This window comes from Somniosus microcephalus, chromosome 12 (assembly GCF_052327205.1).
Source record: "Somniosus microcephalus isolate GS21.2 chromosome 12, FLI_Smic_1.0, whole genome shotgun sequence".
NCBI lineage: Eukaryota > Metazoa > Chordata > Chondrichthyes > Squaliformes > Somniosidae > Somniosus > Somniosus microcephalus.
This window is the reverse complement of record NC_140998.1, coordinates 89,957,597-89,978,652: the sequence shown is the minus strand read 5'-3', so window position 1 is coordinate 89,978,652 and position 21,056 is coordinate 89,957,597. Positions and strand designations below refer to the sequence as shown.

Genomic DNA, 21,056 nt, shown 5'->3' with positions numbered 1-21,056 from the left:
ATCCTTGGTCCTGTGGTTACAGCCCAACCGCAACTTGATTGACAGCAACCACTTAAGCCCTTGAGTCAACACTGCTGAGGGCTTGTGTAAGCAGAGTCCTTTGTTCTGTGTTGAAACTTCCTAACCGCAGTTGATTGACAGCTTCAAGTACTTAAGTACTCAGAAGCTGGGGTTTTTTTTCAATCCTTTTGTCAGCCAGTGCTGGGAGAGCCTCCTTTCATATTCATACAGGCTGTCTTTCTCTTTTGCCACAGGGCCAGCTACAGCCATCTTTGATGTCTTGGGTTTTTAAAGTACATTCCAACCAGGTTTTCTTTAATCAAATAATCTTCGGGGGCTGCCGAAATTTTGTGAACCTTACAGGGATGTGGATGCAGAAAAACTTACTCTTCCTAATATCTGCTTCTGATGACTCCACTTTCAGCACTTCTTATACTATTGTTCAGGGCTCCAAACACTCTATCGAAATGAGACAACACTTTACATGCCCTTCCTCCAATCTAGTGTATTGTATTTTTTGTTCATGGTGCTGGAGGTCAAATGGCCCTTTTAAATCACACTACTGAATTCTGGGAAAACTAAAAAATTAATACTGGAATTCTGGGATAGCTGACCAAGACTTCATAGCAAACTGAGGCAAACAAAGGAGTAATTCGGAATCACCAGAAGTTCCTCATTAAAGAATTGGTGACAGGTGAGTATAGAAGTGTTAAAGTTATTAACCTTTTAAACGAATGAATGAGATACATCGGATGAATAGATAAGAATCACGAAGAGTTTCCTTGCATACAGTTGATGTCAGGCAGGGGTACCCCTTTGGTTTGATTTAGCTACTGAGAAAAGTCATGGAGTTGAGAACCTAATCAGAAGTTTGGCTTTGATCAGGTTAATTAAATTCTGACCAATATAAACCCTGACATGTGTCTGTCTAATTGACATATTAGAATGGATCCATGTGACTGAATGAATCCCTTGGTTGGTCACTAATAATGATGTAGTTTGAAAGGAGATTTACTTAACTAAGTTAACGGTATAAAAAAGTCATTCTGTGCCCAACTAATTGAGAAAGATTTGGAAAGTAGTAAAATGTTATGAAGTGTTTTGGAAGTAGGTATTCTCAACTGAGGAAATGTTAAAGAGTGAAAATTGGAAGATTAACAAAGATCAAGGGGGAAAAATTTGGTTGCTTTGCGCCTCCCGTTAGAGCCCAAAGAGGGCGCTAACAGGGCGCAAAGCAACTAGCGCCTGAGCGCGGCGCCGCCAATGCCTCCCGTGAAATTCAGCGGGAGGTTAGCGGCGGCGGTAACCGTTAGCGCCCCGTGGTGCTGCACTGTCAGCGGTGACGTCATTGCCATGCACAGCGCCCTGCTCGCGCCCCGGCTGCGGTCTTCATTAGCGCTCCCTGACTTACCGCTGGACACTATGTCCGACGGGGTCAGGGGATCCTACCTGCGGCCGGGGTGGTGCTAATTAAAGGCGAGTGCCGGGTGACTATTTTTGTTGCTGGCCGCCTGCCAGCACCTGCCCGCGTTGCCATCCCCGGCCTCCTCTGCAGCGCCCCTGCGGAGTGCCGGCTGCGCTCCGTGAGCCCGGCACTTCTCTTGAGTGCTGGGCTATTTTGCCAGCACTCCGATCCCTGGTGGCCCAGCTGGGCCCCCAGTCATGCTGCACAAGGCCCCTCCCCTTTAAGAAGGGGAGGAAGGCCTGCAGTACCATGACGCGACGTGCGCAGTGCCCGTAGCACCGCAATATTCCCTCTCAGCGTCCTAAGAGGGAGGTGGGACACTTCTAGTAGCGCCCCGCTTCCCTCTTGGGGCACTACTGATGAATTTCAGCCGCAGGGGCGCTTAGTGTTTTGGTTAGCGCCCCAAAGGGGGCGCGACTCAATTTTCCCCCCAAGTATTTAATCTTGTAGGCTGTTTTGTTTAATAGCTCAAGGGCCAGAAATTCAGTGGGCTTTGCGCCCAGTTACCACCCAAAGAGGGCTTCTGCGCAAGTGTAAGAGGGTGCGCTGATATTCAGCGCTGCGGTAATGGCGGCGGTAGCCGGTAGCGCTGCGCCGACACCGATGACGTCATCGGTGTGCGCAGTGCCCCGGTTTCGCCCCGCTTCCGGCCCAAACCCCATATTTAGTTGCGGCCGCCTCTTCTGCAGCGGCCGCAAACAGCGATTGAAAAACGGGGCCGTACTGCTGCGCTACTGGGGCGCTTTAAGGTGGAGGTGCGGCCGGCCGCTTTTTCAGCGGCCGCCTGCCCGCACCTCCTTCCCCGGCCTCCTCCACCCCCCCCCGCGGCATTGCCGGCTGCTTTCCGCGAGCCCGGCACTTCTGCTTGGTGCCGGGCTCATTTGCCGGCACAATCCAGCGGCGATCTCGCTGTTGCAGGCACCTCCACCTTAAGAGAAGGAGGAGGCCTGCAGTACCGCAGCCTGCCGCACCGCATCGGGTGGCGCAGCGGCACTTAGAGCACTGAAATTCAGTTTCAGCGCCCCAAGCGGGGGCGGGCATACCCTGGAATAGCGTCCGGTTCCGACTTGGGGTGCAAAAGCCGAATATCTGATGGGCGCACCTGGCTCCGCGCGCAGCGCTAACTTTTGGGCGTTAGCCTGCTGGCGGGCCTTAACTGAATTTCTAGGCCCAAGTCTCTGAATAAAAAGTGGAAAGTACAACAATAGAGAGAGAAAATATGTGAGGTTTGTTAAACTTAAGACAAGAAACATACAAGAAACATATAAGAAATAAGACAATGACCAAAAGTAGCCTTAGGCATCCCAAAGGTGAAGCAGGACTATTCATGCTACTACACCAATTCCTGTGAAGGACAAGTTGTATATCTGTAGTAATAACAAAAAAAACAGCCTATACGTTCAAAGCTGGAGATAAGCAGTGATACATTACACACAAACTGTCAGCAAAACTTGCTCAACTGTACTGCAATTTTAAACATTTAATATATTGTTCATAACATTGTTATATAGTTGTAAAGCAAAAACCAGCTAATGCTGAAATATCATGATATATTTAGATTCTCAGCAATAAGATATGCCCGAGCACTTCATGCATTCCTCTCTGAACCCTCATTTATCTCTAGTTTCTCTCCTTTCCCCTCCTAAGTCCTTTCTGAACTCATCTTGTCCATATGATCCACTTCCTGTTCCCTTCACCCTATTCCCACTAAACCGCTGGCTACCCAACTTTCCTTTCTAGCTAACAGGCATTATAATTAGTTACTCCTCCTTTTCAAAAATGGCATCATTACCTCATCAAAAGCTTTAGCCTCAAACTCCCATTACAAAATACCACTCCAACTTTTGTTTCCTCTCAAGACCTTAAATGAGTTGCCTCCAAGATCTGTGGCCATCTCTCACGACTCCCTATTTGAATCTCTTCAATCAGATTTCCATTCCTTCACAGCATCAAAACGGTGCTAACCAAAGTCATAAATGTCTTTAGCAAAATACTGCAGATGCTGGAAATCCGAAATAACAACAGAAAATGCTGGAAAAACTCAGCAGGCCAGGCAACATCCGTGGAGAGAAATTAGAGTCGACGTTTCGGGTAAACCCTTTTTCAAAACTGGAAAGGAAATTAAATAGATCGAAGGCAGGGCTGCGATAGAACAAAAGAAGTAAAGAGACATTAAGAGGTATTCAAAACCAGACGAGATGGTAATAGGACAGTGGAGACAAAAGACGGCTCAGATTAGGTGTAAAGTGTACTGGCAGAATGAGAGACAGCTGCCATGTGGGAGACAGAAAAAAAAATGGAAAGGGGGGGGAAGGGAAAACCCAAAACAAAGGGGTGGAAAAAAATATAAGTAATAATGTAATAGGGGCCGAGATTATGATTGAACTTTGCCTCCAATTTCCACCCTTCCCTCACCTTCACATGGTCCATCTCTGACTCTTCCCTTCCCTTCCTCGACTTCTCCCTCTCCATCTCTGGGGATAGGTTATCGACCAATATTCACTACAAGCCCACTGACTCCCACAGCTACCTGGACTACACTTCCTCCCACCCCGCCTCCTGTAAGGACTCTATTCCATTCTCCCAGTTTCTCCGTCTCCGTCGCATCCACTCCGACGATGCCACCTTCCACAACAGTGCTTCCGACATGTCTACATGTCTTCCTTTTTCCTCAACCGAGGATTCCCCTCTACCATGGTTGACATGGCCCTCGACCGTGTCCGTTCTATCTCCCGCACTTCTGCCCTCACCCCTGCCCCTCCCTCCCGGAACCACGATAGGGTTCCCCTTGTCCTCACCTTTCACCCCACCAGCCTCCACATTCAACGGATCATCCTTCGCCATTTCCGCTACCTCCAAAGTGATCCCACCACCAAACGCATCTTCCCCTCCCCTCCCCTTTCAGCATTCTGTAGGGACCGCTCCCTCTGAGACACCCAATCCACTCCTTTATCACCCCCAACAGCCCTTCCCCTTCGCCTGGCACCTTCCCGTGCAAGCGCAGGAGATGTAACACCTGCCCCTATACCTCCCCCCTTCCCACTGTCCAGGGCCCCAAACACCCCTTCCAGGTGAAACAGCGATTTACTTGTACTTCTTGCAATCTAGTATACTGTATTCGCTGCTCACGATGTGATCTCCTCTACATTGGGGAGACCAAACGCAGATTGGGTGACCGCTTTGTGGAGCACCTCCGTTCAGTCCGTAAGGGTGGCCCCGAGCTTCCGGTCGCCTGTCATTTTAATTCACCGCTCCATTCCCACTCAGACCTCACCATCCTTGGCCTCTTGCATTGTTCCACGGAAGCTCAACGTAAACTCGAGGAACAGCACCTCATCTTCCGATTAGGCACTCTGCAGCATTTCGGACTCAATATCGAGTTCAACAATTTCAGATCATAACCTCGGACCCTATTACATTTTTAGTTATATTTTTTTTCCACCCCTTTGTTTTGGGGTTTCCCCCCCACCCCCCGCCTTTTCTTTTTTTTCTCTCTCCCACATGGCAGCTGTCTCTCATTCTGCCAGTACACTTCACACCTAATCTGAGCCGTCTTTTGTCTCCACTAGTCCTATTACCATCTCGTCTGGTTTTGAATACCTCTTAATGTCTCTTTACTTCTTTTGTTCTCTCGCAGCCCTGCCTTCAATCTATTTCATTTCCTTTCCAGTTTTGAAAAGGGTTCACCCGAAGCGTCGACTCTAATTTCTCTCCATGGATGTTCAAATCAAATCAAATCAACTTTTATTGTCATTGTTAGTGCACAAGTGCAGTACAACGAAATGTAGGCTTGCGGCTCCCGAGAGTGTACAATTTGGATTAGGACACTTAAACATTTCAACATACATTTGTACATATATATTAGCATAAATATGACCATAATAAAGTGCATCGGCAGATGTGCAGGCTTTAGTGTTTATTTGTGGAGTTCAGTAGGATGACAGCCCTGGGAAAGAAGCTGTTCCTAAATCTGGTCGTACGGGTGCGAATGCATCTGTAGCGTCTTCCAGATGGTAGGAGGGCAAACAGACTGTGGCTGGGGTGGGTAGGGTCTTTGATGATGGACCGTGCCCTCCGTAGGCAGCGTTTCTGATATATATGTTCTATGGTCGGTAGCCGGGTGCCGGTAATGCGTTGGGCAGTTTTGACTACCCGCTGCAGGGCTTTCCGGTCATGGGAGCTACAGCTGCCGTACCATACCGTGATACAGTTTGTCAGGATGCTCTCTATAGTGCAGCGGTAGAAGTTAGAGAGGATCGGGGGTGACAGATTACATCCCTTCAGCCTCCTCAAGAAATATAGGCGCTGCTGGGCCTTCTTCACCAGAGAGGAGGTGTTGAGGGACCAGGAGAGGTCTTCCGTGATGTGGACTCCGAGGAACTTAAAGCTGGCCACCCTTTCCACCTCCGCCCCATTGATGTGGATGGGGGTGTGACTTCCGCCTTTGGACTTCCTGAAGTCCACGATTATTTCCTTTGTTTTCTTGGTGTTAAGGGCCAGGTTGTTGTCGGCGCACCACTTCACGAGATGCTGGACCTCCTCCCTGTAGGCTGACTCATCGTTGTTGGTGATCTAGCCTACTACCGTGGTGTCATCTGCAAACTTGATGATGGTGTTGGAACCATTAACAGCCACACAGTCGTGGGTGAAGAGGGAGTAGAGGAGGGGGCTCAGCACACATCCTTGTGGGGCCCCCGTGTTCAGGGTCAGGGGGGTGGAGGTGTGGTTACCTAATTTGACAGACTGGGGTCTGTTTGTTAGGAAGTCCAGGGTCCAGTTGCAGAGGGAAGTGTTCAGGCCAAGAGTTTGGAGTTTGGTGGCCAGCTTGTTGGGGACGATAGTGTTGAATGCTGAGCTGTAGTCTATAAACAACATTCTGATGTAGGTCTCCTTACCATCTAGCTGAGTTTTTCCAGCATTTTCTGTTGTTACTTCATAAATGTCTTTCTCTGACTGTGACGTTGACCTCTCAGCAGCCTTTTACAATGTTGATCACAACAACATCCACCAGTGCTTTACCTCAATTGTCCAGCTTGATGGTACTGCCCTCTCTCAGTCCCACTCTTGCCTATCTGATTGTAGCCAGATCATCTCTACCAATGACTCCTCTTCCCATCCCTGCACCATCACCTTGAGTGTCTCCAGGTATCCATCCTCGGTACCCTTCTTTTACATCGGCAGGCTGTGTTATCCGTGGACATGGAGTCATCTTCCACCTGTATGCTGATGACACTTGGCTCTACCTCTCCACCACCTCTCTTCCCTCCACTACCTCTGTTTTCAGGTTGCTTGGAGGGGCCACAATTTCCCCCAGCTAAATATTGGGAAGACTGTTTGCAATCTCAGCATCCTGTTCGGCCTTGAGTTGAACTTTCAACTTCATATCATCTTCATTGCAAAGACTGCCTACTTCTGTCTCTACTATAATAATGAAATTTAATGCCTCTGATAGCATTTTATGGACTTCATATTTTGATGTGTTGATCACAGGAAGATTAAGTTTTTGCATTTTCAACAATGCTATTTTACTGGAAGATCAGTAATAGGCTTACACAGTGATTGAAATTAATTTGATGTATAGCTTTCATAATGAACTATTGCACGTGTTGAAGATATTTAGAATTGTAGTGAAGGTTACCACTGTTTACTAAGTAGGAAATTGTACAGTGTGTCTTTGTACTGATCCATACGGACCAGGAAAGTCCTAGGTTTAAATGATAGTTTGTGCTGAGTTAAACAATCTCTGCTGATGAAGTGTTGAGACTCCAACGATTGCTCTCAGTATTGCTACAAAAGCAAAATACTGCAGATGCTGGAAATCGGAAATAAAAACAGAAAATGCTGGAAATCTCAGCAGGTCAGGCAGCATCTGTGGAGAAATAGAGTTAATGTTTCAGGTCAATGACCTTTTGTCAGAACTGGAAAAGTTTAGAGATGTACCAGGTTTAAGCAAGTACAGAGGCAGGGAAAGGTGGGTGGGGTGGGGTGGGGGTGGCGAGGAAAGAACAAAAGGGAAGGTCTGTGATAGGGCGGAAGGCAGGAGTAATTAAATGACAAAAGGGATGATGGTGTAAGGTGAAGGGAGATGGTAATGGGACAAGTAAAGAAACAAAAGATGGCTCTAGAGCAGCTGTAAATGGGAATATCAGAATCATGAACAGCAGCTGCCATCTGAAAAAATGGGGGCAGAGGTTATGGTCTGAAATTGTTGAACTCGATGTTGAGTCCAGAAGGCTGTAAAGTGCCTAATAGAAAGATGAAGTGCTGTGCTTCAAGGTTACATTGAGCTTCATTGGAACTGTGTACATGGCTGAGGACAGAGAGGTCAGCGTGGGAGTGGAGCAGAGAATTAAAATGACAGGCAACCGGAAGTTCGGGGGTCACGCTTGCGGACTGAACGGAAGTGTTCAGCAAAGTGGTCACCCAATACTCTCAACATTCCCAGGCTGGGAGGTGAAAATAACCATGATTCTTCCTCTGGGTCACCGTACCTGAAGTGCATGAGTGTGACTGTCAGGTGAGGACAGGATTGGAGGTGAATACGATGCTCCTCATAATTCAATAGTATGTCACCAGTCACTATCCAGATTCACATATGATGAGTATACTTGGGTGAGGTACTAGAGGCCTACCAGTACCTGTGGAATGATGCAGGTTACGTGTGACTGCTATCAGGACAAGGACAAGGGGAGGAAAGTGAGGAAAAAGAATCATGATCAAGAATATTTATTTTTCTGAAGAGGCAGCAATTGTGTGCATAACAGGTTGACGTTATTTTCTCATGCTTCCCTTTTTAACAGAAATTTAGTTAAACCTATGAATTGCCACAGCGATCAGTAAAAAGATGAACTCGCCATACTAAGTTGTACGAAATTGACTGGAATAATTTAAAATGTCATTAAATTTCTTTAATTTGAAATAATATGTAACATTTTACATTTTTCATGATTTTCTGATTGCTTTGGAATATCCTCTGGAAAATACATTGATATATTAAAAACCCACCCCAGCTAAGGTTGAAGTAGAGCTAAGTCAGGACTTCAGCAGCAATTACCATCACATTGGTTACTTCTGGTAGGATGTTGCATATTTTAGTGTATTAGCTGTCACGAGCTAACAGAAAGTGAAAAATGAGAAAGCACATAGATTCAAACTACATTTAATTTGGTTCATAAATTTAAAGTATATTTCAGTCTTATATGTATAGCATCCTTGTGATTGCCTCCTTTTTGACAACCTTCAGATGTAGTTACCAAATGCTGTACAAAGTGAACGTAATTAATACCCTGAGATCGTGCCCTCAAGAAAATTATTCTTATCTCCCTGCTCTGATAACTGACATGTCTTCTGAGTGAAAGTAAGATTGTGTTATTAGATAGTCTGATTAAACATTGTGAGTATGACTTTATTTCAGAACCAGCACTAGCGTGCTTTTATTTGAAAAGTATGGTGTTGCCATGTGTTGGTAGAATTAGTGATATTTTCAACTTGAAGCAATTGGACATAAATATCAAAGTAACCAAGCCAACAGTTTCTTCATACCATGTTATTGACACAATGTGAATAAGCCAATTACCTGATTATTTTCTTTTCTACTAAGTATACTCTTCTAATTTTGAAATGGTGGTGTGAATGCAGTTGCATATCCTTATCCCTCTCTTCTGTTAATGTAGCCACAGGAAAGATCAGTCAATTTTTCTTTTATTTGTTCACGGGATGTGGCCATCGCTGGCAAGGCCAGCATGTATTGCCCATCCCTAACTGCCCTTGAGATGATGGTGGTGAGCCACCTTCTTGAACCGCTGCAGCCCATCTGGTGAAGGTACTCCTACAGCGCTGTTAGGGAGGGAGTTCCAGGATTTTGACCCAAAAAATCCTTGAATACTGCTTCAGCCTTGACTCAATCGTAGCACTCAATACTGAGTCAGAAGGTCCTGAGTTTAATTTGCACTCCAGGTACTTGAACATGTCATCCAGCATAGCACTTGAGTGCAGTAATGAGGGACTGCTGTACTGTAGGAGCTGCCGTGTTTTGGATGAGACATTAAATGGAGACCTCCACCTGCTTGTTCAGATGGATGTAAAAGGTTCCATAGCACTAATTGAAGAACAGGGGAGTTCTACTAGTGCCCTGGCCAACACATATCTCACAACCACCATCACTAAAACAGATTATCTGGTCATTTTCATCTTGGTGCTGTTTGTGGGACCTTGCTATGCACAAATTGGCTGCTGCATGTCTTTACATTACAACAGTGATTACACTTCAGAAGTACGACATTGGCTGTGAAGCTCCTTGGGATGTCCTGAGGATATGGAAGGCACTATATAAATGCATATTCATTTTTATTTTTAATTAGATTAAATAACTTTGCCTGTAAATGCATTTACGTGTAAAATGCTATGATTGCATTACAGAATGTGTGTGACTCTTTTTTTACAAGCCATGTAACAACTAATAACATAGACTAGATATACTTTCAATTTATAAAGAGTTAATAATTCACATTGCTGTATTACTGATATTCTTGTTAGTACTTTGGCTATGTATGAGAAAAGGTTCATAAATGATGCATCAATTAATAAAACATGTTAACCTATTAATGAGACACTGTCATTATATTCAGTATGTCTGGGTCTCTATAGATTTTGATGTATTTTTCAGCAGTACACATATTACAAAGCATATGACTGATATTCGACTAATTTCCTGTTTAGGTGCCCTGACGGCTAGAAGAATGTGTTGTATTTTGATTGTAAAATGACTGGTGGGCGGTATGCTGAAATTTCTGTTTATTCTTTAAACACCAGATCAGGACAGCCTGCACAAAAATAGGTCACTACTTCAGACTGTCTGTCAACACTGCTGTAGCTCTGGCAAGAGCCTTTGGCTTACTCATTATTTTTAACTGGAGATAAGCATTGTCCTGAACCAGAGCCAGATTGACACACAGGCCACCTAGACATGTGCCTGAGGTACAACAGAGAAGAGAGCCCAAAATCGACCTAAGAAAATCAACAGATACGCACTTAAAATTACATGCGTCACTGTCACACACACAGCATGAACTGTTTAGAATCAGCAGAGAGCCCTAGTACTGCTATGTGCTTGGCTGTAGGTGGGAGGTAATGTTGTCAGCTCCACTCCTCTGCAGTCCTGGGCTAGTGTCTCAGATCTGCAGGGGCTTGGTGCAGAGCATTTGGTGGAAGAAGTTTTCATCAGATACATTAGTATAATAATGTTTATCTTACTGGTGATAAAGCTGCCAGATTGTCATAAAAATCCAACTGGCTCCTTATTGCCCTTCAGAGAAGGGAATCTGCAACCCTTACTCAGTCTGGCTTTATCGTGACTCCAGTCCTTGATGTCCTCTGAGGTGGCCCAACAACAAAACATTAACTATGAACAAATTGGATCCAAGTAAGTTTTCTGCTATGTACAGAATTTAAGCACAACAGGTCAGATGTACAAACTAAGGACAACAGAAGAAAATAGGAAATGCAGAAGGAACTTTTTTTATGAAAAGAATGGTAGGGTTGCCAACCAACCAGGATTGTCTCGAAGTTGCAGAAATGACAGATTAATCTCCTGGACACTGCTGTGAGCAGCCCAGGTGAAAAATCATTGGGACATTAAAATAATTTGGGTTTTTTTCATTTTCTTTGAACACTTTTGTTTTTTAGTTATAAAATAATTGGAGATGGGGGAAAATAGATGGTTAAGTGGGCATGGCAGTTGGAGGCAGGCGGTCATGTGATGAACTATCCAGGCCTACATCCAACCAGAATTGGCAACCCTAATGTAGAACAGGTTCCCAGTACAGGTGGTGGAACAAGAAACCTTAATGGGTTTCAAGAAGGAACTAGACAGGCTCTTGTCAACAAATGGGATGGAGGGTTATTAAAAAGCTACCAAGGTAATGCTATCGATAGGTGGGTGAGACGGACCAATGGTCTTCCCCTGTCTGAAACTATTACTGTGTTACTATGGCAACTTGGGATAGGCAATATATTTCCCATTCTCAAAAACGAATTTTACAAAATGTTTCATGTGAGTGATGAAAGGTTGAGAATAGGATTCATGCCCAGTGGAGGCACTAACTGGGTGGGGGGGGGGGGGGGTAGGATAATTAACCATGAATTAACAGTGTGGAATATAATAAGGATAGTGTTGCAGGATCCCAGATACAGCACATAAGGTTGGAGCAGTGTATAGAATCCATGTGATATATTAAAGTTTATTAGTAAAACTGTTTTAATACATAGTATAAGCACAATTGAAACATAAGGGAAAGAACATAGTGACAAGAAAAGGTCATTAACCCCTTCAAAGCTCGTACCCTAAATGTCCCATCATTGCATCCAATAAAATTTTGAATAACTGCCGATGTTTTTATCTGGTTAATACCCTGAACAATGTCCCAAGATTGTTCAGAAGCATAATCAGAAATGGAAGCTGAGCCAAAGAAGGAGCTATTAGGAGGGGTAACCAAACACTTGGATAATGAGCTGGGTTTTAAGGAGCCTCTAAAATGAGGAGGAGGGGTTTAGGGAAGGAATTAAAGAACGCGGGGTCTCGGTGGCTGAAGGCATGGCCATCAGTGGTGTACAAGAGGCCAGAGTTAAAGAAAGAGAGAGTTTGGGGGTGTGGTTGTAGGGCTGGAGAAGGTTAGATATAGGGAGGGCAAAGCCATGAGGAAATTAAATATGAGGATGAGAATTTTACAGTAACAGAGAACGTTGCTTGTGACTTTGGTTTGGGCTATTTTGGTGCTATGGCAGGAGCAACAACATGCTCTGTCTTTTTTGCTCTCCCTATTTTAGTTTTGGTTACGAATTGGCAAATGTATAATTGTGAATCCTTTGTGAATTAGAGCCAACAGTGGTTTAAGCATTGACTCATGTTGGACACTACCCAAAATCTTATCCCAACCTGACACTACAGAGCCTCTGACCCTGATTTTAACGCCCCCCATCTGCTGGAAACCGGTCAGGAGGGACAATTAAAATAACGGGGATCAGTTAACCCCACCAATCCTGCTTCCTTCCCAGCATGATACCATATTAACCTGCTTTTTTCAACAGGCAAGCAGGACACTCGCAGGAAGGAAGCAGGGTCCTGTTTTAAATATGCAGATCGAGTCCGATGATGTCATCAGGACCCTATCCACAACATCAACCAGAGGCCTCAGTGGAGGGGCAGTGACGGCTTTACCTTCTGGCAAAATCCTGGGCCAGAAGATGATTCTGTTGCTCCTCTGGGCCCTAAAAGGAAGCCTTGGGACTGCCTTCAACCAGGCCAGACACCCACCCCCAGTCATGGCCAGACTGGCCCTCCACCCGATCGTGACCAGACCCGCCCTCCCACTGATTGCGGCCCCATTCACAGCCCTACCCCCCCCACCACCACCGATACCCGATCACAGCTACATTCATAGCTCTCCCCGCTCTACCGTCCCCCCCCCCTCCTGATCATGGCTCTGATGCCCACTAACTGCTGGGGTCCCCACAGTCTCCGGCTGCGGCCTCTTGCCACCTGCTCGCCAGCCAAGTTGTCAATCTGGCCAACTGTCGGACGGGAGACTTTATCACTGTATTTAAATGAGGCCCTACATTGAAATCGACAGGGCCTCCATGTCCCCGGCCATACTGGATTCTTCGCTGATTACAGCCTCCTCCGCATCCTCCCCATCTGCCCATAAATATCAGTGTATCTAATTCCCAGGGTTAATGGACAGGGGTCAAAAAGGGGCAGTGACCCATTGCACCTGGTCTGCACCATGTATGTGTTTGCCTGGCCGCATTTTAACCATCTGTCCTCACCGTTCCCGGGTTAAAATTGGCCCTGAGTATCCTGTTGAAATACCCTCTTGCTTTAAAAAGCCAGTCTGGAAGAAAGAGGCTCTTTAATCAAACAGCTCCACAACATATAATAAAGGTACCTTTAGTGATTGATAAGGCTATTTTGATTAGATTCTGTGGTCACTTTAAGCTCGGTAAAGCACATTAATTGTTTCTAGCACTTAGGTGCCTGGTGACTTGTTTTTCCAGACACAAATTTCTGTTAGTAATTGTAATGATATCAGCAAATAGTGATGTTATTTGCCTGTTTGATTATCATGTCTTACCAGCATAGTTGCCTGATTGATTACTTATGCCTGACCAGCAGAGGTCATGTGACAGAGACAAGCAGTTTGGGTTTAGTTTCAGTTTCATTCTAGATACATCACTAGCATGGTGTCTCCTGAAATGCTGTATAAAGAGTTGAACAGACTTTAGATTAAAAGACATTCTCTTTCATAAATGTCTCATCATTGAACCCACAAAGAAATCAATACAGTAATCAACTACATTTTTATGTACTTCATGCAGAGCTAAAAGAATAAAGGACACTCTTCTAGCATCCATTTGCAGAAGCCATTTTGAGGATAGTACCTTTCCTAAAACAACCATGCCTGGAATCCCCATGGGCTTCTCCAGTGGGAGGTTGGTGGAACCCCCTGAGAAATGGCGAAAATTACTAAAAATGGTGGGAGATCAGGAGAACCCCACAGAAATTCAGGACACCTACTTTTAAACTAAGAAACACAGTAAAAGAGAAAATCCATAAACTACGAACAAAAATACGCCATTTTTGTCACATCATTCTCTTGCGCGTCTAGGAAACTATCTAATAGATTACACGTCCATGAACACTTTTGCTTCACTCTTTTTTTGAGAGGAATTGCTCCAGTGGATTCTCCCATCTACCCTTTCTGGGATCTTGGAGCTGGAGTAGACATCCCAGGTAAACTCTTAAGATTTAGCAAGATATTCCATAGCTTCAACTGTTTCAGGAGGGCTGCATGAGGCTTATGATATTTGACAACCTGCCCACAACCTGCCCAACACATTCTTCGCAAGACAGAAATCTAACCTCTTCACTTTTGATTAATCTACAGGCCTTTGAAACGTCTGTTATAGATGCTACAACTCAAAGAATCACGGTAACATCTGTTCATATGAGTGAGTTTTGTGACTGTTTTTCGTTTTCACTCAGTTTTTGCTTTCAGTCGGTTTTTGCTTTTTGGGATAGAAACTACAACTGTGCTCTGGAACAACAAGGGTATACTTGCCTCAAACAATAGCTATGCTTCAGCCTCTGAAGGGCAGCTCTAAGGCTATTCTATGATTTCTGACACTGATTTCCAAGACCACAACTGTTCTTCCCCCCGCTCCACTAAAGAGGCTTTTAGGAATTCAGCAGAAATTCCATCCTTGCCTGTCGAGGCAAGCTGTCAACACTGTAGAGTCCACTCTCTTGCACCAAAGTGATTCATTAAGGCCTTCTATCTGCAGAGTGCATTTCCATAGCTTTTCCAACCCCCATGCAGTTGAATCCTTAATACAGCCTGTTGGGTCAGAGGCCAACTCTGTGCTGTCTTCTGACTCTGAGGATGTTCTCACAGGTTTGCAGGAGAGCACCAGACTTGTCAGTAATTGGCACTGGCCTAGAGAAACCCTTTCAACCATGATTGACAACAGACTTTAGCCAACAGAGAAACAATTCAGAATCACTTTTGTATAATTGCAAACCATTGTGGATGAATGCATCCCATTGATCCTGCTTCATCTCCCTAATTGCTTTCTTAGCTTCATGATGCACTGCGTCATCATCTATTTTTGTAGCAGCTCCAAACAAGCTTCAGGTAGCACTGTAGGAGCTCTCTACTTTCACCTAACAGCTTTCTGTCTGCCTGATGGATCATTGTCAAGCTTGATTAAATCAAATATCAAAGTAACAATGCTGTTCTTGTAGCAGGAAAATAATCAAAGATTATGATGACTTACATTTATATTACATAGAATTACACAGAATGTACAACACAGAAACAGGCCATTCGGCCCAACTGGTCCATACCAGTGTTTATGCTCCACAGGAGCCTCCTCCCATAGCTACTTTAATGTAGTAAAACATCCAAGATGCTTATTGAGAAGTGAGCAGAAATAATAAGCTGTTGTAAACAATTAGGGGAGGCAACATTGTTAAAAAGGTAGATTTTAAGAAGCCTTTTGGAGGAGGTAGCAATGCAGAGGGGGTTTAAGGGTGGCATTCCAGGATGTGGGGCCTAGAGGCTGAAGGCCCTGCCACTGAAAGTGGAGCAGAGGGAGTGGAGCATGCCAAAGAGGCCAGAATCAGAAAAGTGGACATTATGTACAAATACATAGAACAGCTGGAGATTCAGAGATAGGGAAGGGTGAGGCTGTGGAGGGATTTGTACACAATGAAGATTTTGAATTCAATGCATTGGATTTGAGAAGTCATGGATAATGGAAGTTGACAAAAACAGTGATCGAGGAATTGCATTGCAGGGGGAGAAAAAACTACAGATGCTGAAAATCTGAAACAGAAATCAAAAATGCTGGAAACATTGGAGAAACTGTGGAGAGAAAAGAGGAATTAATGTCTCAGGATGTTGACCCTTTGTCAAAGTTTATAAAAGAACAGAACAAAGGGAAAACAAACATACATACACACAGTCATCGAAATATAAATTCACCTTGGGTGATAGCGCAAAACAGGCGACAGCGAATCTGCAGCCCGTTTTGCACAACACCTAATTTTCTTTTCCATTGACATCAATGAGAAAAAAAGCAGGTTGATCTCAAGTGTGAAAACTGCCTCGCCAGTACAGTGTTCCGACAGAGGGTCCCCCAGCCAAAGCATCAACCCACTCTTCCCTCAGCCCCACCACCACACCCACCCCACATTGCCAGCATTTCCTTCCGAAAAAAAAGACTTGCATTTATATAGCGCCTTTCATGACCACCGGATGTCTCAAAGCGCTTTACAGCCAATGAAGTACTTTTGGAGTGTAGTTGTAGGTATTCGGGTTCACCTAAACAGGTATTGGACGAATGCCTACTAAATAATCGAGTTCGACTTCAGGAGAACAATCAAGAAGTTCTTTAATGCAGGAAACAAATGAAATACAGCGACAATATAGATGGATGCAGGAGAGCCAGTAGGTAGGTCTTAACCCAGCGGGGACGCCACGAGGACTGAGTCCGCAGTCCTGTGGATTGCGTGATGACGTCATCACGCTCGGCTGTGTTTTCTCGCGCTTGTGTGGTCACGTGACTGCGTCGGGAGGGCGGCAACGCTTCGAGTTGTTGTTGATTTAAGTAGAAAACTGCCGGGAGGGCGGCAACGCTTCGCTTTCGCGCCGAAAAGAGTTGTAGAAAACACAACCAGCAGGCTGATGGGCTGGTGCATCATTGGCGGGGAATGAGTCTTCGTGTTTCATGAGGGATGGGTCCTCGTGGTTTGCGAGGGATGGGGCCTCGTGGTTCGCGAGGAATGGGTCCTCGTGGGTCGCGAGGGATGGGTCCTCGTGGTTCGCAAGGGATGGTCCTCGTGGTTCGCGAGGAATGCATCCTCGTGGTTCGTGAGGAGCGAGTCCTCGTGGTTCATGAGGAGCGAGTCCTCGTGGCATCTCCGCGGGGGCGCGCTCTGATCTTGTGGGCCCGAAAACCTGCGGAACCCGCGCTTGGAGGGATGTATACTTGCTGTTGCATTGCAAGATGTCGCGGAGGTGGACAATCCGTGTGGCGGTAGAAATGTCGAATACGGAGATCACGTTGGTCTGCACCGCATCGATGTTCTTGGCGAACGGGGCTTCTACCTGAAGAAAGCACGAGGGCGGTTGCTGCACCCTGAATTGCGGTAGCGACAGCGAAACGGCTGATGCTTCCATGGCGCGCTTCCTTTGTGAAAATCGTTCACAAAAATCGGGGTCCGGCTGCGTTTCGTTCGTGAAAAACGGGCTCACCTCCAGGCTGCGCTTCCTTTGCGAATACGTTCGCAAAGGTGGGGTTGCCAATGTAGGAATCGGTGTTCGTCGGTTGTTCATCGGTCATCTTCTGTGAAGACGAGGTTCAGGCTGCGCGTTTTTTCCGTGAAAAACGTTCACGGATATGGGGTCACCAATTGTAGGTATTGATGAGCTCGTGTACTCACGTCGTTGGGTCACCAATTGTAGGTATTCGGGTTCACCTGAACAGGTATTGGACGAATGCCTACTAAATGATTGAGTTCGACTTCAGGAGAACAATCAAGATGTTCTTTAATGCAGGAAACAGATGAAATACAGCGACAATATAGATGGATGCAGGAGAGCCAGTAGGTAGGTCTTAACCCAGCGGGGACGCCGCGAGGACTGAGTCCGCAATCCTGTGGATTGCGTGATGACGACATCACGCTCGGCCGCGTTTTCCCGCGCTTGTGTGGTCACGTGACCCGCGTTGTGACGTCGGCATGTCTACCCGGCACTGAGGCTGGCCATTGTGGCTGAAGTCACGAGAGCGGGAGGCCGAACTGGGCCGGCGGCCATCGCGAGCGCGGGAGGCCGAACCAGGCCGGTGGCCACCGCAGCAGCGGGAGGCCGAGTTGTGCCGGCGACTGTCGCGGGAGTGGAAGGCTGCGCTGGGCCGGCTCGCATCTGGGTGAGTCACATGATGCGCAATGTGACGTCAGTGCGTTCTTAAAGGGGCAACGGCCCGAACAGGTAAGTTATATACATATATACATAGTTAAGTTAAAGTGAATTATGTACATTATAAGTAAGGGACACCCGGTGGTACCGCCACATTGTCACTGTTGTAATGTGGGAAATACGGCAGCCAATTTGCACACAACAAGCTCCCACAAACAGCAATGTGATAATGATTAGGTAATCTGTTGTTGTGATGTTGATTGAGGGAGAAATATTAGCCAGGACACTGGGGATAACTCTCCTGCTCTTTTTCGAAATAGTGCCTTGGGATCTTTTACGACCACCTGAGAAAGCAGACAGGGCCTTGGTTTAACGTCTCATCTGAAAGGCAGCACCTCCGACAGTGCAGCACTCCCTCAGCACTGCACTGGAGTGTCAGCCTAGATTTATGTGCTCAAGTCCCTGGAGGGGGACCTTGGGTGATAGCACAAAACAAGCCCTGGAGTGGGACTTGAACCCACAACCATTCTGACTCAGAGGTGAGTGTGCTACCCACTGAGCCACAGCTGATACTGAAGGAAAAGTAGGAGATATAAGGGCTCCCATGTGCCTTGTAGAATGGTGTCCAAAAAGCTTCTTTGATGTAATGTTTTCCTGACCGACCTGTTTGGACACCATTCACACCTTTGATTGCTGTGATTATCTCTCTGCCAAGGTGTGATAAATGGCAGTTAGAAAGATTACCTGTAATCATCTGACATTATTCTCTGACTATATAAGTTGTGTCTTTATGCATCTCTCTACTTCACCTGACGAAGGAGCAGCACTCCGAAAGCTTGTGACTTCAAATAAAGCTGTTGGACTATAACCTGGTGTTGTGTGACTTCTTACATTTGTCCACCCCAGTCCAACTCCGGCATCTCCACACATTGGTAGGGATGGTGGAAGAGTGAAACAGGGTGTTAATGAAGGAACAGTCCCTTTGGAAAGCAGAAAGGGGAAGGGAAGATGTGTTTGATGGTGGGATTCTGCTGGAGATGGCGGAACATGATCTGCCAAATGCAAAGACTGGTGGGGTGGAAGTTGAGAACAAGGGGAACTCTGTCATGGTTTTGGAGGGTAGAGGGAATAAGTGAGGGCTGAAGCACAGAAAACCAGATGGACCCAGTCGAGAGTCCTGTGTACCTCAGTTGAGGGAATCCTTGGCTGAGCAAAGAAGAAAGTTGAGTTGAGATGAGATTAAGTGCGTTTGATGGGAAATTTGGTTTGTTGGGAACCCGATGTTCCCTATAATTCTTCCTATTCTTTTTGAAACAGAAAATGTATTGGCCAGAATAAAATGTACTAACTTGTCGAGAGGATTTTGTACTTTTAGATTATTCCTTTATTCTTAATCTTAAATTACATCTTTAGCATATTAAATGAGTTGCAATATGTTTAATATATCTGTTTGCAATATGTTTAATATTAGTAGTAAAATGCTCACTTATGAGTTAATTCTTATTGTCTACCAAATTTTACAGAAATGACTTTGTGACTATTCTTGCATAACTTAGACTTATGCATTCATGTCCAGTTAACTTTTATTTAGAAAGAATTGATTTTATAACAACCTTGTTATTACAGTTCAGGTGGTCAGTGCTGTCTGCCTTTTGATATCTTTGTCTAAAGCTTATGAATCAGAAGGGAATGAATTTATGAGGCTTAACATCAGTTTCAATGTTAGTTGAATGTTGGTTTTTAAACTGTTCCTTTAATGTTGGATATTAATTCTATGTACTGTACATATGTATGGATATTTGACCTCTATATATTTTGGAACCCTGGTTGCTATGGGAACCGGAAGACTGAAGGTTTATTTGAAATGATCCACCTGTGAGTATGGAAGCACAGGAAATGATGTCACTTATCTAATTATCTCTGATTCCTGTGTATTGCTGAAGAAAGGTTTCTGCTTTATGAAAAGCATCATAGGAGACAAAAAGATGAAGGGTGAAACTTTCAACTTCAGCAGGGATGTAAAACGCACGATAATCAAATTGGCTGTCTGTTATAAATCCTGTTTGATTGGATGGTATGGAAAATTGGGCAGGGTGTATAATGGGAGGCCAGTCAGATATTGCCCATTTTACATCTCTGCCTAAGGTAAAAGTTCCAGCAGAAGTGTTATAAGTTCTATCTCTCTTTATGGACAGGCTTGGCTCAGGAAATTAAAAAACAAACAGAGCTTAAGGTAAGAGGCCCTGTGGATGGCCTGCCAAATACAACAATACATACGAACATACGAATTAGGAGCAGGAGAAGGCCACTCAGCCCCTCGAGCCTGCTTTGGCAATCAATAAGATCATGGCTGATCTGATTACTCCATAGTCCCACCTACCCCTGATAACCTTTCACCCCCTTGCTTACCAATAATCTATCTACCTCTGCCTTAAAAATATTCAAAGACTCTGCTTCCACTGCCCGCTGAGGAAGAGAGTTCTAAAGACTCACGAAACCCTGTGAGAAAAAATGTCTCCTCATCTCTGTCTTAAATGGGCGACCCCTTGGGGGAAAAATTGAGTTGTGCCCCCTTTGGGGAGCTAACTTCACTGGGGCACTACTCCTGAAAAAATTAGCGCCCCCCACAGTCGAAATTTATCGGTAGCACCCCAAGAGGGAGGGGGTCGCTACTGGAAGCACCCTGCCTCCTTCTTGGGACGCTGCAAGTGAATATCACGGTGCTACGTGACGCAGTGCCATGTGTTGCGGCACATTGCGCTGCGGTACTGCAGGCCTTCCTCCCCTTTCTAAAGGGGAGGGGCCTTGCGCAGCATGACCCGGGGCCCAGCTGGGCCAACAGGGATCAGAGTGCCGGCAAAAGAGCCCGGCACTCAAGAGATGTGCCGAGCTCATGGAGCGCAGCCTGCACTCCACAGGGGGGGTGGGGTGGGGGGGTGCTGGTTAGGAGGCCGGGGTCGGCAACAGGGGCAGGTGCTGGCAGGTGGACAGCAACAAAAATGGCCACCTGGCACCTCGCCTTTAATTAGCGCCACCCTGGCCATAGGTAGGCCCCCCTGACCCTGTCGGACATAGTGTCCGGCGGTAAGTCAGGGGGCGCTACCGAAGATCGTGGC

The 21,056-nt window shown here is 45.7% G+C and overlaps 1 protein-coding gene across 1 annotated transcript in view; it reads left to right on the top strand.

The window, feature by feature from the left end:
* Positions 1–19,491, top strand: part of LOC147109398 (uncharacterized) — a 62,288-nt gene extending 42,797 nt beyond the window's left edge. Inside the window, exon 6 of the mRNA XM_086002309.1 lies at positions 19,464–19,491. Within this exon, the coding sequence (XP_085858435.1) occupies positions 19,464–19,491 (28 nt within the window). The remainder of the gene's footprint in view (positions 1–19,463) is intronic.
* Positions 19,492–21,056: the final 1,565 nt, after the last annotated feature.